The sequence below is a fragment of the Schistocerca piceifrons genome, chromosome 8 (genome assembly GCF_021461385.2).
Source record: "Schistocerca piceifrons isolate TAMUIC-IGC-003096 chromosome 8, iqSchPice1.1, whole genome shotgun sequence".
Taxonomy (NCBI): domain Eukaryota; kingdom Metazoa; phylum Arthropoda; class Insecta; order Orthoptera; family Acrididae; genus Schistocerca; species Schistocerca piceifrons.
Window position 1 is genome coordinate 197269356 of NC_060145.1, and position 16280 is coordinate 197285635.

At 44.8% G+C, this 16280-nt stretch overlaps 1 protein-coding gene across 1 annotated transcript in view; it reads left to right on the forward strand.

Annotated features, from left to right (window-relative positions):
- The window catches only part of LOC124711853 (sodium-coupled monocarboxylate transporter 1-like), a 213702-nt gene that overhangs the window by 58147 nt on the left and 139275 nt on the right, over positions 1 to 16280 (forward strand). The window contains exon 3 of the mRNA XM_047242080.1: positions 3384 to 3543. Within this exon, the coding sequence (XP_047098036.1) occupies positions 3384 to 3543 (160 nt within the window). The remainder of the gene's footprint in view (positions 1 to 3383; positions 3544 to 16280) is intronic.

Sequence of the window (16280 nt, forward strand, 5' to 3'; positions counted from 1 at the left end):
TTCTATGTCCTCCCTCAATTCGGCCTGATAGGGATCCCAAACGCTCGAGCAGTACTCAAGAATAGGTCGTATTAGTGTTTTATAAGCGGTCTCCTTTACACATGAACCACATCTTCCCAAAATTCTACCAATGAACCGAAGACGACTATCCGCCTACCCACAACTGCCATTACATGCTTGTCCCACTTCATATCGCTCTGCAATGTTACGCCCAAATATTTAATCGACGTGACCGTGTCAAGCGCTATACTACTAATGGAGTATTCAAACATTACGGGATTCTCTTTCCTATTCATCTGCATTAATTTACATTTAACTATATTTAGAGTTAGCTGCCATTCTTTACACCAATCACAAATCCTGTCCAAGTCATCTTGTATCCTCCTACAGTCACTCAACGACGAAACCTTCCCGTACACCACAGCATCATCAGCAAACAACCGCACATTGCTATCCACCCTATCCAAAAGATCGTTTATGCGTTCGCCAGAGCAAGCATGCTATTAGGGCCATCGCGATGAGTGAAAGGCAATTGTTGTCCGGGCCGCAAAAAGCCTGTCAACGTGAAACTGTTCTATGAGCTTGACATACAGCTCATAGGATTCAGACACGAAGCAAGCAGTGTGAACCTGTTCCGATGTGACGTTGATCGTATCTACAAACCAATGATGAATTCCAGAATGAGATTTTCACTCCGCAGCGGAGTGTGCGCTGAAGTTAGTGCCAGCAAGTTTCAGTGATGAATTTCTAACGAACTCGGCGGCACGAGACGTGTGGACTTCTCAAAACTACACTACTGGCCATTAAAATTGCTACACCACGAAGATGACGTGCTACAGACGAGAACCTTAACCTATAGGGAGAAGATGCTGTGATATGCAAATGATTAGCTTTTCAGAGCATTCACATAAGCCTGGAGCCGGTGGCAACACCTACAACTTGCTGACATGAGGAAAGTTTCCAACCGATTCCTCATACACCAACAGCAGTTGACCGGCGTTGGCTAGTGAAACGTTGTTGTGATGCTTCGTGTAAGGAGGAGATATGCGTCAAATCTCGTTTCCGACCTTGATAAAGGTCGGATTGTAGCCTACCGCGATTGCGGTTTATCGTATCGCGACATTGCTCCTCGCGTTGCTCGAGATCCAATGACCGTTCCCAGAATATGGAATCGGTGGGTTCAGAAGGGTAATACGGAACGCCGTGCTGGATCCCAGCGGCCTCGTATCACTAGCAGTCGAGATGACAGGCATCTTATCCGCATGGCTGTAACGGATCGTGCAGCCACTTCTCGATCCCTGAGTCAACAGATGGTGACGTTTGCAAGAGAACAACCATCTGCACGAACAGTTCGATGATGTTTGCAGCAGCATGGACTATCAGCTCGGAGACCATGGCTGGGGTTACCCTTGACGCTGCACCACAGACAGGAGCGCCTGCGATGGTGTACTCAACGCCGAACCTGGGTGCACGAATGGGAAAACGTCATTTTTTCGGATGAATCCACGTTCTGTTTACAGCATCGTGATGGTCGCATCCGTGTTTGGCGACATCGCGGTAAACGCACAGTGGAAGCGTGTATTCGTCATCGCCATACTGGCGTATCACCCGGCGTGATGGTATGGGGTGCCATTGGTTACACGTCTCGGTCACCTCTTGTTCACATTGACGGCACTTTGAACAGTGGACGTTACATTTCAGATGTGTTACGACCCGTGGCTCTACTTCATTCGATCCTTGCGAAACCCTACATTTCAGAAGGATAATGCACCACCGCATGTTGCAGGTCCTGCACGGGCCTTTCTGGATACAGAAAATGTTCGACTGCTACCCTGGCCAGCACATTCTCCAGATCTCTCACCAATTGAAAATGTCTGGTCAACGATGGCCGAGCAACTGGCTCGTAACAATACGCCAGTCACTACTCTTGATGAATTGTGGTATCGTGTTGAAGCTGCATGGGCAGTTGTACCTGTGCACGCCATCCAAGCTGTGTTTGACTCAATGCCCAGGGGTATCAAGGCCGTTATTAGGGCCAGAGGTGGTTGTTCTGGGTACTGATTTCACAGAATCTATGCATCCAAATTGCGTGAAAGTGTAATCACATGTTATTTCTAGTATAATATATTTGTCCAATGAATACACGTTTATCATCTGCATTTCTTCTTGGTGTAGCAATTTTAATGGCCAGTAGTGTAAAACTGGCGGTACTGTGCGTGGAATGTTCCTGGGAGCCACCCACGACATCAAGACGCTAGACAACCCCGCGTCAAAATGGAATCACAAACACCGACTCCGAGAGACAAACAACGATGTGCCGCTCACAACGACACACACGATACTGAGGACGAAGTAGGAAGCTCCCGCAGCCCAGCGGCCCAACGGCAGAGAAGGGAACAGGCGGAACCTACTCGCCCTGGTGCGATGCCGGAATGCCACTTGAGAACCACGAACTCTAATGTCTGGTACCCACACACAGATACATCGGTTTTGTAATAGATGCGCAAAACTTCTGTTGCGATTTTCTCGGAATTGCCGGAGTAGTGCAACTTAATATTTGCAGATTATGTTGCTTTAATGGCCTACTAAAGGTGTACATAGTTTGAAGTAAATCTGTGATCCCAACGCCGTCGCCTCCCTTTCTGAGGCTCTTTTTACTAACAAAAAATAACAAGACTAAAGTAATGTTCTACCAACGCATTTTAAAAAAAGTACAAATTTTCAATGAAGTTATACTGTTAGTTAATGGGTACTTGTACTTCGAAAAAAAATGACGTTTGTGCGAAGAGCAAAATAAAGAGAACAGTATAACTTGACTTTAGTGGTTTTGATACAATAAATATAACTTTCGGAGATAAACACACAGTATCTCTGAAATGGACAGTTTACAGTCACTGTTGTTACCGTTTCCAGTGCGGTAATCATTTAAAACTAAGGGATTTTCCGGAGACAATGGCTACATGGATTTGACAATTATTGGAAAAACGGGGAACAAAAGAAATGGATAATGGGACAGACTCGAGTTGGACATATATTTACGACGGCAAGGAAAATATAATACAGGCGTGGTGGATATGTAGGTAGGCAAATAGGTTGTAGACTAACCGGGGAAACTTTAGGCTTGATTTCATGATTAGAAACTATGTAGGGGCAGCATGTGTGAGTGTAGTAGAAGCCTGCAACCGCTGGAAATGTCTAGGTCAATGGTAGGAAATGAGATCAAATTGCATACGATGACTCTGATGATTATTTTGAATCTGATGTTGGTGATATCAAGTAGTACTTCTGTTGAAAATCATTTTCCGTTTTCAATGGTTTAGCCTTATCGCATAACCCAGTCTCTAGCCGTCGGCATTTCAGAGCAATGGCCTTTTCTCTGGCAGCTTCGTCTCGGGCATAACTCTGATCGGCATTCCAACTGAGCTGTACCTCCGGGGCACGCAGTACGCCTTCATGAAGGTGCCCATTCTGATTGCTCCCGTGTTCGTTGGCTTCACGTATCTGCCAGTCTTCCACGAGCTCCGCATCACGTCGACCTACGAGGTAAGTCTGAGGCTTCGTCCATAAATGTTTTTAACTGTGTCCTTTATCATGACAGGGAAATATCTCCCACTTTACACACACACACACACACACACACACACACACACACACACAACACGCTCGCGCACGCGAGCCCGCGCGCAAAAGCAGCCCAACAGTGCTGCAACTCTTAACGTCAGCTAGATTTCCTCCAACCCATGCTTATTCACGCATTTACAAACTTATCTGAGTTTCGTCACTCTTCCGACCATCTACTAACGGAGAAAGGAGAAAGTTTGCTATAACTTCAATTAGGAAATCCTGCTGGAAATGGGGCCTGCATCCCTTCACCACACTGCACATTTATGAAACATTGATTCAACTTCCCCTATGTCGATATCTCTTTATGTACCTTCTCCCCAGATTTTGTCAGACGCTCCAAATCACTAAACGTCATTTACAATCTCTTGTTTTCAGTGTCCGCTTAACCTGCCCAACGGCATTGTTTCACCTAGTGATAAAAATAGTTACTTGCTGTTCCACATTGAACATCTCTGCAGATCCTATACGTCCCAAAAATTTGACTCAAACACATCTGTCATTTTCCTCCTGGTATGTTTCAAAGTTGATACTAATACATCCGACCAACCCTACAGCTACACACGTTTTTTATCATGATGCGCAGCAGCTTTCACAGCTTCTACCATCCAGACCGTGAAATCCACCGTGTCATTTATTCTTCCTGTCCGATCTAACCCATTCATCTCTATTCTTTCACAAATCAGGACTTCAGATCCCCATCCTCTTTTTCTTCTCTCTCCATATGTCTTGGTACGGTTGTACTAGTTACCACTATCTCAAATTCCTGCTATCACCCACGGTCCCGCGTTATACTTCTCCGTGTACCAGCCCCCCCCCTCCTCCTCCTCCTCCTCCCCATGCCTTAAAGCGCTACGTAATCCTTCTACTCGTAACCTGTTCACTTCCTGTCCTCTACAGCTCAGATCAGTGCAGTGAAATGCTTCGCTTTTATTGTAAGAAGTATCATCAATGCTTGTTCACAACTGTATCTTAATATATATACCAACTCGCTAGGGTCTCATCAGCCAGTGCGGCACTATGTTTTCGAATTTTTTCAAACTGTTGCATCCTTGAGCCCCCAGTTCGCGATGTACAGGGTTATTACAAATGACTGAAGCGATTTCACAGCTCTATAATAACTTTATTATTTGAGATATTTTCACAATGCTTTGCACACACATACAAAACCTCAAAAAGTTTTTTTAGGCATTCACAAATGTTCGATATGTGCCCCTTTAGTGATTCGGCAGACATCAAGCCGATAATCAAGTTCCTCCCACACTCGGCGCAGCATGTCCCCATCAATGAGTTCGAAAGCATCGTTGAAAAAATGGTTCAAATGGCTCTGAGCACTATGGGACTTAACATCTATGGTCATCAGTCCCCTAGAACTTAGAACTACTTAAACCTAACTAACCTAAGGACAGCACACAACACCCAGCCATCACGAGGCAGAGAAAATCCCTGACCCCGCCGGAAATCGAACCCGGGAACCCGGGCGTGAGAAGCGAGAACGCTACCGCACGACCACGAGATGCGGGCGAAAACATCGTTAATGCGAGCTCGCAGTTCTGGCACGTTTCTTGGTAGAGGGGGTTTAAACACTGAATCTTTCACATAACCCAACAGAAAGAAATCGCGTGGTGTTAAGTCGGGAGAGCGTGGAGGCCATGACATGAATTGCTGATCACGATCTCCACCACGATCGATCCATCGGTTTTCCAATCTCCTGTTTAAGAAATGCGGAACATCATGATGGAAGTGCGGTGGAGCACCATCCTGTTGAAAGATGAAGTCGGCGCTGTCGGTCTCCAGTTGTGGCATGAGCCAATTTTCCAGCATGTCCAGATACACGTGTCCTGTAACGTTTTTTTTCACAGAAGAAAAAGGGGCCGTAAACTTTAAACCGAGAGATTGCACAAAACACGTTAACTTTTGGTGAATTGCGAATTTGCTGCACGAATGCGTGAGGATTCTCTACCGCCCAGATTCCCACATTGTGTCTGTTCACCTCACCATTAAGAAAAAATGTTGCTTCATCACTGAAAACAAGTTTCGCACTGAATGCATCCTCTTCCATGAGCTGTTGCAACCACGCCGAAAATTCAAAGCGTTTGACTTTGTCATCGGGTGTCAGGGCTCGTAGCAATTGTAAACGGTAAGGCTTCTGCTTTAGCCTTTTCCGTAAGATTTTCCAAACCGTCGGCTGTGGTACGTTTAGCTCCCTGCTTGCTTTATTCGTCGACTTCCGCGGGCTACGCGTGAAACTTGCCCGCACGCGTTCAACCGTTTCTTCGCTCACTGCAGGCCGACCCGTTGATTTCCCCTTACAGAGGCATCCAGAAGCTTTAAACTGCGCATACCATCGCCGAATGGAGTTAGCAGTTGGTGGATCTTTGTTGAACTTCGTCCTGAAGTGTCGTTGCACTGTTATGACTGACTGATGTGAGGGCATTTCAAGCACGACATACGCTTTCTCGGCTCCTGTCGCCATTTTGTCTCACTGCGCTCTCGAGCGCTCTGGCGGCAGAAACCTGAAGTGAGGCTTCAGCCGAACAAAACTTTGTGAGTTTTCTACGTATCAGTAGTGTGTCGTGACCATATGTCAATGAATGGAGCTACAGCGAATTTATGAAATCGCTTCAATCATTTGTAATAGCCCTGTATATCTAGCGGTTACAGAGGTCAAGGATCACACATTATTAATAATTATAGTACAAAGTAATATCTGCAGTTCCAGTTACACTTTCAGCAAGTACACCAAGTCCTTTCATCCATACATGAATTTTCTCATCATTACTAACTTTTCTACAGGAGCAGCTATACAATGTTAACTCAACATAAGGGATGGTATTTTAGGGTAATAAATATCGATTTAGAACAGGAAATGCCAAATCAGTAACTTATCAGTTTCATTTACAACACTTAGCACATTTGCTTCCTGTTGTAGCGGCCGGGGTTGGATGACTTCTATGATGTTTGGTGGCTCTGGGCTGCTAGTGATCAGGAGAGGCCACGTTCACCACGGTGGCAGATGGTCACCAAGCGGCTGTTGACATTCTGTCATTAAAAGATCAATGATGAATATTTTTCTTCATTATATTAGAAACTACTCTGAGTTTCAGAGGTTGGCATAGGAGAGGTATTCGTGAAGGGCCCTATTAAACCAGTCAGACGACTATTGATTCTAAATAAAAAAATGGGGGATTACGTCAGTCATGGTGGTAATGTAGGGCAGCCAACGTCCCCAAACGCGCAGTGAGAACTAGGTCAGGGAATTGTGGTGCGGAAATAAGATGGCAGCCATGAGCTGCGGTCGATTTACTTTAAGCTTTAGAATCACTTTACGTTGTATTTTGATTACATTATTCTACACAGATTACTTAGTTACTTCAATTAACCCTAAGAACAGCAAAATTACTTAATGGTAAGAGCAAAGGCATAAATAGAAGCACAGAATTAATCAGAAAAGGTACACAGGAGTAAACACTGAGACTCGGCAATGTAAGGTGCTTAAACAGACCACGCAGAGGAAGCGAACCTCGAATTTAAAAATTTATTACATAAAACATTTACAAACTTAATTAAAAATGGAAACTCATCAAATTAAATCATTAAAACTCTGCATTCAACAAATGATTCTAGTTGCGGGAGAAACCAGCTACAGGCTCACACTTAATGTGAACACTGACCGCTTCAGATTAACTTTACACAACAGTCTACAGCAACATGGACAGGAATGTCTAAACCATCAGAGAAAAAATTACCACCCATGAAGTATTTCCATAAGCAGCTGAGTTAATATACAACACCCTTTAAAGAAAAGTCCATCGGAGCTCAGTGTGACTGTCAAGAAACAAATTGGTAAATAATTAATATCACCTAAACATGATAAAACACGTTGATTGTAAAACGTGAAGAGCTTAACGCGAGCTGAAAACAAAATTATGTACAAAACGAATGAAGCTATTAAAGCAGCTAGTGAGTACAACAATTAAAATTAATGGCTCATATCCAACATTTTAAACAGAGTCACTAAATACTAGCCGGTCTGTTCCCAAACAGTTTACGAGTAGGCACAGTTGCGGATTAAATGACCCAGAATATGCTTTATATTAGCAACAGGCTGATAAAGCTGCACACGGTTTGACACTGCTACTTAACGACTTGAAAAGTAACAATAATCTTTTTGAAAGCCATTTACGCTCTCCAAGCACCACAACAACGTCCTATTAGTGTACATTACACAGAAGTGCGTTCCTAACAGCTAATAACAGTTACACAGAAGTGACAAAACTCATGGCGTAACTGTATACACACATGAAAAAGGCGGTAGTAGCTTATCTTGTACACAAGACATAGACAGTGCATTCTCGGAGCTGTCATTTGTACTCAGGCGACTCATGTGAAAAGGTTTCCGCCATGATTATGTCCACACGACAGGGATCAACGGACTTGGAACGCGGAGTAGTGGTTGTAGGTAGACGCAAGGGGAATTCCATTTCGGTAATCATAATTGGTTTCAGTATTCCGAGATCCACAGTGACAAGAGTGTACCGAGAGTATAAAATTTCAAGTATTCTCATCACGGACAACGCATTGGCTGACGGACTGCAGTTAACGACCGAGAGTAGCGGCATTTGCGTAGACTTATCATATGAGTCCCGATTTCATTTTGTAACAGTTGATAGTATGGTTCGAGTGTGGCGCAGACCATACGAAGCAATGGGCCCAAGTTGTCAACAAGGCACTGTGCAAGCTTAATGGTGTGATCTGCGTTCGCACAGAATGGACTGAGTCCTCTGGTCCAAATGAACCGATCACCGACTGGAAATGGTTATGTTCGGCTACTTGGAATTAATTATCCCTAACAACGATGGAATACTTGTGGATGATAATGCGCCTTGTCACTAAACCACGGTTGTTCGCGAATGAGTTGAACACTCTGGTCAATTCGGGCGAGTCAACTGGCACCCAGATCCGACACGAATCCGATCCAACATTAATGAACATTAATGGGACGTATTATAGAGGCCAGTTCGTACACACAGTCCTGCACTGGCAACAGTTTCGCAGTTATGAATGGCTTTAGAGGCAGCATGGCTCAGTATTTCTGCAGCAGGCTTCTAACCATTTGCTGAGCGCAAGCCAGGTCGAGTTGCTCCACTATGTCTGGCTGAAGGAGGTCTGACACGATGTTAAAAGGTATTGTGTGACTTTTGTCACCTCAGTGTAAAGCGTAATACTGACGACATTAAGGGAGAGTACCACTTTCAAAGCCGGCCGGGGTGGCCGAGCGGTTCTAGGCGCTACAGTCTGGAACCGCTCGACCGCTACGGTCGCAGGTTCGAATTCTGCCTCGGGCATGGATGTGTGTGATGTCCTTAGGTTAGTTAGGTTTAAGTAGTTCTAAGTTCTAGGGGACTGATGACCTCAGAAGTTGAGTCCCATAGTGCTCAGAGCCATTTGAACCATTTTTGAACGACTTTTAACCAGTTATCTCAAGGCGAGGGCAATAAAACTTTTCCATCTAAACTGGTTGATGCTCAACATTCCCAAAATATATCGGTCTAGAGCATCGGTAAATAGGTTCCATGACCCAGTTATCCATCCACTGTGAGCGCTCGACAACTGTGAAGACAGAAATTAGCTGACGCCTCCTTTTATCCAAATTCAATCCGCCAAACTCCTTTTACTTTGGACCCTGAACGCCACCGCGCTTCGCGGCTGGTCCAAAAATGGTTCAAATGGCTCTGAGCACTGTGGGACTCAACATCTGCGGTCATCGGTCCCCTAGACGTAGAACTACTTAAACCTAACTAAGCTAAGAACATCACACACATCCACGCCCGGGGCAGGGTTCGAACCTGCGACCGTAGCAGCAGCGCGGTTCCGGACTGAAGCCCCTAGAACAGCTCGACCACAACGGCCGGCGGCTGGTCCCATCTACAGTTCATTGTAGCAACGGATACACAGCTCACCGTGCCCGCACCTGAACGTATCTGGTACGACTTCACTCCGGCCGCGTACCAAATATCGATCGCGCGAGTCGTCCGACTCCAGCAGGCAGCGATACCATGGATCCACGAGGTGGACCGGCTCACTCTTCTCACAGATATCGCAAAAGCAGCGGGCGACGACCCGGCGAAGTTCTGTGCTCAGCACTCCAGAGGCGGCGCTGGCTCGGCCCATGTAGCTGGGCTGACTGCGGCAGGCACTGAAGGAGGAGGGCGAGGAGGAGGAGGAGGAGGAGGAGGAGGAAACTGGTGTTTCACGTTCCGTCCACAACGAGGTCATTACGTAAGGAGCACAAGCTCGGATTCATGAATGATGGAGTAGGAAATCGGCCGTGCCCTTTTTCAAGGGAACCGTGCCGGAATTTCCCTGAACCAAAATTGGAAGTCACGGAATAAGCAATACAGGATAGCTGGACACGGGGTTTGAACAGCACAGTTGGGTTGGGTTGTTTTAGGGGAAGAGATTAGGGAAGGAAGTCGGCCGTGCCCTTTGAAAGGAACCATTCCAGCATTTGCCTGGACCGATTTAGGGAAATCACGGAAAACCTAAATCAGCATGGCCGGACGCGGGATTGAACCGTCGTCCTCCTGAATGCGAGTCCAGTGTGCTACCACTGCGCCACCTCGCTCGGTCATGCAGCATATTTGGCACTGCGATTGTTAGACACCATGGATACTAGTATACACGATGGGCATGCGCTATAGCATGCTGCGCCTCTGACGTCAACCCTACAATTGCTCAGTAGCTTGCGGTTACCGTAACACAGGGCCGGTGCAAGGCATGTGCGAAACGGGCGGCCGCACGGGGCGGCACTTTCCAAGGGGCGGCAAATTTGCCGCCCCCACCCCCTTTTTTAAATTTTTTTATTTTTGTTTTTTTTTTAGCACAAACTTAACATTCATGCTCAAGAGGGAATTCGAAACCAAACCTCGGAGGCAGCGGCTTCGGGAACTGTGGCACGGCGCCTCGACTACCTGCCAGCCACCCCTGTTGAACAAAGGGGGGGTGGGGAGGTGGACTAATTTCTCCTCGCCACTGTGGCAGCACCGTCGTGCTTACGCCGGAGGAACAGAGAGGGGGAAGCAGTCTGGCGTACAACCGTACACGCCAGTATTCTTATGACTTATGAGTGGAGCGCTGCCAGCCTCTTACGCGCTGTGCGTTTACTCACAACTAATTTTGCAAAAGACGAAATCTAATTTGGAACTTCGAGTGCAATGTTCGATACTACGGTTACATGTTAAGCCTGAAGCAATTTTGTTAAGCCCTTCAATGGCAGTTTCCGAGTGTTTTATTCTTCCCACATTATGGGAAAAAATGGTTGAACATTACTACAGCCAAACATGTCCAACACCTACAATGACTAGAAGTGTTCCGAATGGGTAAGTACGCTGCGATTAATTACAAGGGATAAAGACATTGTTAATAAGCCTGGTATAGGTTGGGTTTCGACGTATTTCTGAAAATTTTTGTTTTCCATTTCAGAGTGACAGTCGGACGCTTTGGTTTTTGAGCCATGAAACACCTGTCTCCGCCTGCTTGAGCAACAATTAAACTCTGACCGTCACTTTTGTTTGACAATACTACACACACACTAGATGGAAGCACATATTAAAAGCTTTGAGACTGGCCACTCAGGGACCGAAAGCTAGGTAGATCTGAAAAGTAAAAACCAGAATTGCGATTTACTGCTGACATTTCCTACAGATTTGTTTAAATAAAATTCCACAAACGTTTTGTAAAAAAAGGGGGGCGGCAATTTAGCAGCTCGCACGGGGCGGCACTTGGGCTTGCGCCGGCCCTGCCATAACGTATTGTGTCGTAATTGCGTTTACGAGCGAAAACAAGATTATTATTTTATTTGTGACTGGTGATTAAGTACAGAGTTGCGCCATAATTATCAGTGTATTGGGGAATTTTCTTAGAGTAAGTTTTAAGTGGAAAATAATGGTTACTGCACGATCGCTTGCTGTAATAATCACAGCAGACAAATCAATTAAGCATTAAGTCGCATACATTTCGAAGCAACAATGAGGTGAAACGAAAATGCTCGTGCCTGCCCAATACATTTTACTAATTTGGATTATGAAAGGCATCTTAAAAGTGAACTGTTCAACATCCCTCCAAAAGTCAAGTTGGAAACTGATGCTGTTTCAGTTGTAAATCTGTCATACTCTGGTGCTGATTGAGGGCGTAATAATAAGCCTAATAATGAGGAAAATATTAGGACACAAAACGAAGCTGCCGTAAAGAAGCTATTTAACAGGTAACAATATTAAGAAATAATCAACGTATTAGACAAAACGTTAACCGTGAAAATAAGCGAAAGTGGAGGCGACAATGAATACTTGCACCAACAACTAGAAATTACGGGGACTGAGATAAAACATCTTAGGCAAAAGAATGCGGAATTACAAAATCGTCTATCTCGAAGAAAGGTTCAACGAGTTAAAGAGTTTAAAATGACATTGTAGGGGGTTTCTCGGTACTACAGATCTATGTAGTCTAAGACTGTGAGTCTTCCACCAAAATGAAGAGCTGTGCCCTCTGAGTTCTGAAAGAAGTTGTCATCCTTTGAAGTTATACTTTATCATATCACCGATCATGGAAAAAACAGCGTAACTAGTAGAAAGCTTAATAATAATAACAATAATAATAACACATTCAAAGACGAAAAAACTCGATTACATTCATACCTGCATATGACTGACAGGTGTGTGTCGTGTGTCTACAAGCTTCAGTGCAGTGTGGCGAGGCGAAAGTGTTCACAGTGACGTCACAACTCAGAACCCACTAGAGTGTGACCCTTACCCTCTAGAATCCGTAGTAGGCCGCAAGTCTGCAGCACTTACATTTGCAAGGGGACCGCGCCTTCTCGTCATCACCGATTTCAACAGAGTTTATTGTGCATCCAGGTCTTGTCGAGAAACGAAAGTCACAGAAGTGGGAGCTGCAGATGGCCAAGCATTTAGCAATAAAAATGTCCAGCTGTGAGCAGGATTCGCGCACAGACGGTTCCGCAAAAATACAGTTACGTATAACGACAGTTCATCCATTCTGGGAATCGAAAATATCGACGCTTTTTTCCTGTCATCAACGATGATACTGACAACATTCCAGTCCCAGGGATTTCAGGACTTCTGAGAATGTTTCAATTTCAACACTGACGTCGAATTACAAATTACAAAAGAAATATTTTTTTCGTTTGATATAGTTACAAATTAACGATGTCTGGTTTTTCACTTTGCTTGTACGGTAAAAGCTTAAAAGCTTACTTCCTGCCAAATTCCATGATTCTAGACCGGCAGGAAGTACGCTAGAGGTTTTGATGAGTGAGTTTTCGAGTATGTCTGACATAAATGGCCGTATCTTCTGTCTGCATTGACTGAGAAGCTCACGTTCATTACATCGCGAAGGGACTATAGATCTTAGTACTCGTATTTCAACTTGATACGTGTACCCGTTCCTGAGAAAAAAAGGGTCTTAACAGACAGACGGGCAGATAGACAGTCTGATAATAAATGAAAAAATCAGTTTAGTATGATATAATTACGAATTAACAATTTTCGGACTTTAATCTTTGGTTGTACTGCGAAACTTGGCCTCTTCCTAAATTTCGTGATTCTAGTCAACGCGTAAAAGCCCTATAAGTTTTAATGAGGAGTTATCGAGTATCAAAATAAGTGACATAAATGGCCGTCTCTTTTGAGTGCATTGGCTTAGAAGTTTCCATTCCTTACACCGGCAAGGGACTGTAGACCTTAGTATACAACATAAATTTCAACTTCACATGTCTGCCAGTTCCTGAGACGAGGAAAATATCTTGAACAATTGGACAGACAGACAGATAGACGGACGACGAAGTGACCCTACAAGGGCTCCGCTTTTACCGATTAAGGCCCGGTACCCCAAAAATAGCATTTTATTTTTGGCGAGTGGCAGGCTAGGCATGAGACATTTATGCTAGTGCATGCCGGCCGGAGTGGCCGAGCGGTTCTAGGCGCTTCAGTCTGGAACCGCGGGACCACTACGGTCGCAGGTTCGAATCCTGCCTCGGGCATGGATGTGTGTCTTGTCCTTAGGTTAGTTAGGTTTAAGTAGTTCGAAGTTCTAGGGGACTGATGACCTTAGCTGTTAAGTCCCATAGTGCTCAGAGCCATATTTGCTAGTGCATATTCCAGGGTGGCGGATGGGAAAGATTACAGAACGGTAATCCGAGAGTCGTTGTTTCGGGTCCGTACGTGAAACTGTTTTTTCCTTGTTTTCAGTTTTTTCTTCACTTACCAGCAAATAAACTGACATGTTGTTCAATATATATTGTATTTGATATGATTAAATCCAATGTGCAGGATAACACATTTAATATGCTAACTGGCTCGCTGGCCAACGGCCTTGACCCAGTGGTAACGCTGGTTCTCGTCCTATCACCGAAGTTAAGCGTTGTCTGGCTTGGCTAGTATTTAGATGGGTGACCGGGGCGTTGTTGACCAGAGGTATGAACTGAACCCTTGTAAGGCCAATTGAAGAGCTTCTTGATTGTAAACAAGGGGCTCCGCTCACGAAAACTGACAACGACCGGGAGAGCGGTGTGCTGACCACATGCCCTCAAGATCTGCATCCAGTGATGCTTATCAGTCGATCGAAACTGCTGGGCCTCCTGAATCCTGTTCGGACGGAGAAAGAAAGAGAGAAAGAACACCACATACTGAGAATTATCTTGGTTTATTTGTAGAAATAGGAAAGAGAAAAAGGTTCTGCAAAGGGGCTGGATCTCCAGACCCTCTGTACTCCTTCCATTGCTCCGTGGACATTCTGCTAACATAAAAGGTTAGTGCCTCCCCAGAACGGAGCCAGAAATGCTATTTTTCAGAGGCTTGGCCATCTAGTGCTCCCACTTCTGCAGTAACAGCTTACTGAAAAGGCCGTATGGCCAAGGTCTGTTATACACCGTCAATTTTGAATAAATCGGTGATCAGGAGCAGACGCGGTCCCATTGACAGTGTACAAAGGCGAGCGGCTAGTGGAGGTAGAGGCCGTCAGCAGGAGCTTATTGGCACATTCGAATCGTACATCAGCGTTGACCTCCCCCTCGTAGCTTTCTCCTGGTGACGGCTGCACACAACTTGTCTACGATTAGTGATATCTAAGCAAACCTAGTGTATTATTTTATCTGAAGTGTTCGACGTTTTGCCCTCTAACATGATTGACACACAAGTCGTGACCACTGAGCAACATCTTTTCCCCAACTTTCGGGCCACATCAGCAACATCACGGCCTAGGCGGAATTGTAATGGGCGGCGATTTTTGTTGTGACAGCTTACTGAATACACCTTCTTGCGCAAAAACACCTACTGAGGTTTCTTGCATCACCATTCTTGTGATATATTTTTTCTGAGACGGTCACAGGAGCCTGCTGCTTTGCTAGACGAGACCGCGGCGCAACACTACCGTGAGGTATCACTGCATGTGAAAATTTGAGATTGGCTAAATTACAGAGAAAATAGCAGCAACATTCTGTTAAACATAAAATGGACTCTGATCCATAATACAACATACACACTGATCCAGAATTATTATTATTATTTTCTTGCCATTATGAAGACACAGGTTGGTGTAAATTATGTAGTACAATAATGATATTGAAATCTGGTTGGTAGGTACTCAGAGAGCTCACAGGATAAGGTTATGATTGTGGATAGGATCGGAAACAGTTACTGTGAGTTGCATGATCAAACATACAATTTTATTTTTCTAAGAACCACTTATTTACCCATTGCTTTAAAATATTATAATTAGACAATATGGCTGAAGGCCTAGTTGAAGAAAAGTTGGGATACTTTCTGGGCTGAAGGCCCCAAACCACACCAAAAACAAGAACTGCTGAAGGCCTGGCGTAGAAATCAAAAGTACGTAAAAATAGAAAGTAAATTTAAAAAAAAAACATGTAACTGAAAACAATTAGCGGCTGAAGGCCTACACTACACGCTGAAGGACAACTACGTAAGTTGAGGTGAGACAGGCAGTCAAAAGTTGAAGTTAAATAATCGGATGGCAACCCAAACTAGGGATGGCCCAAGGACCGACCAACAAATTAACCAGTTCCCTTCCGTCCAACCAACGGCACAATAATGGAAAATAAATATCGGCCGAGGACGATGACACGAACAGGACTACGTCTTCAGAAATTGGCGTTTAAAAACAGCCAAGGGAACAATAACCACTCTAAGCAAAATATGAACCAAACAACTTAAAAGGCTGTCGAATTACATGCTGTGCCGGACAGCATCAACACAACGAGGAAAGGTACACTGCCGGAAAACTACGCCATCGACCAGGGCAGGTAACTGGGGCGTTAACGGCGACAGGGAAGAAAATACCGCTGGTCCACTTCACTGGCAAGTAACAGTCAATTTAGTAATGAATGCCACCAGCTGTCCCGGCCTACGTAGACTTCCGCGCTCCGTCCCAACTGACTGACTCAATCCAGCTCGCAGACAGCATTAAAATAATTGCATAGATAAAACCTCAAAAGCTACACACGACTGCGTAAAAACACTTCCATAAACAACTCGAACAATACTAAAATGGTTACTGTGGAACTACAATGACGAATCATAAATCGACACACACAGAGAGCCCAGAAGCAGTCGGCCACCAAA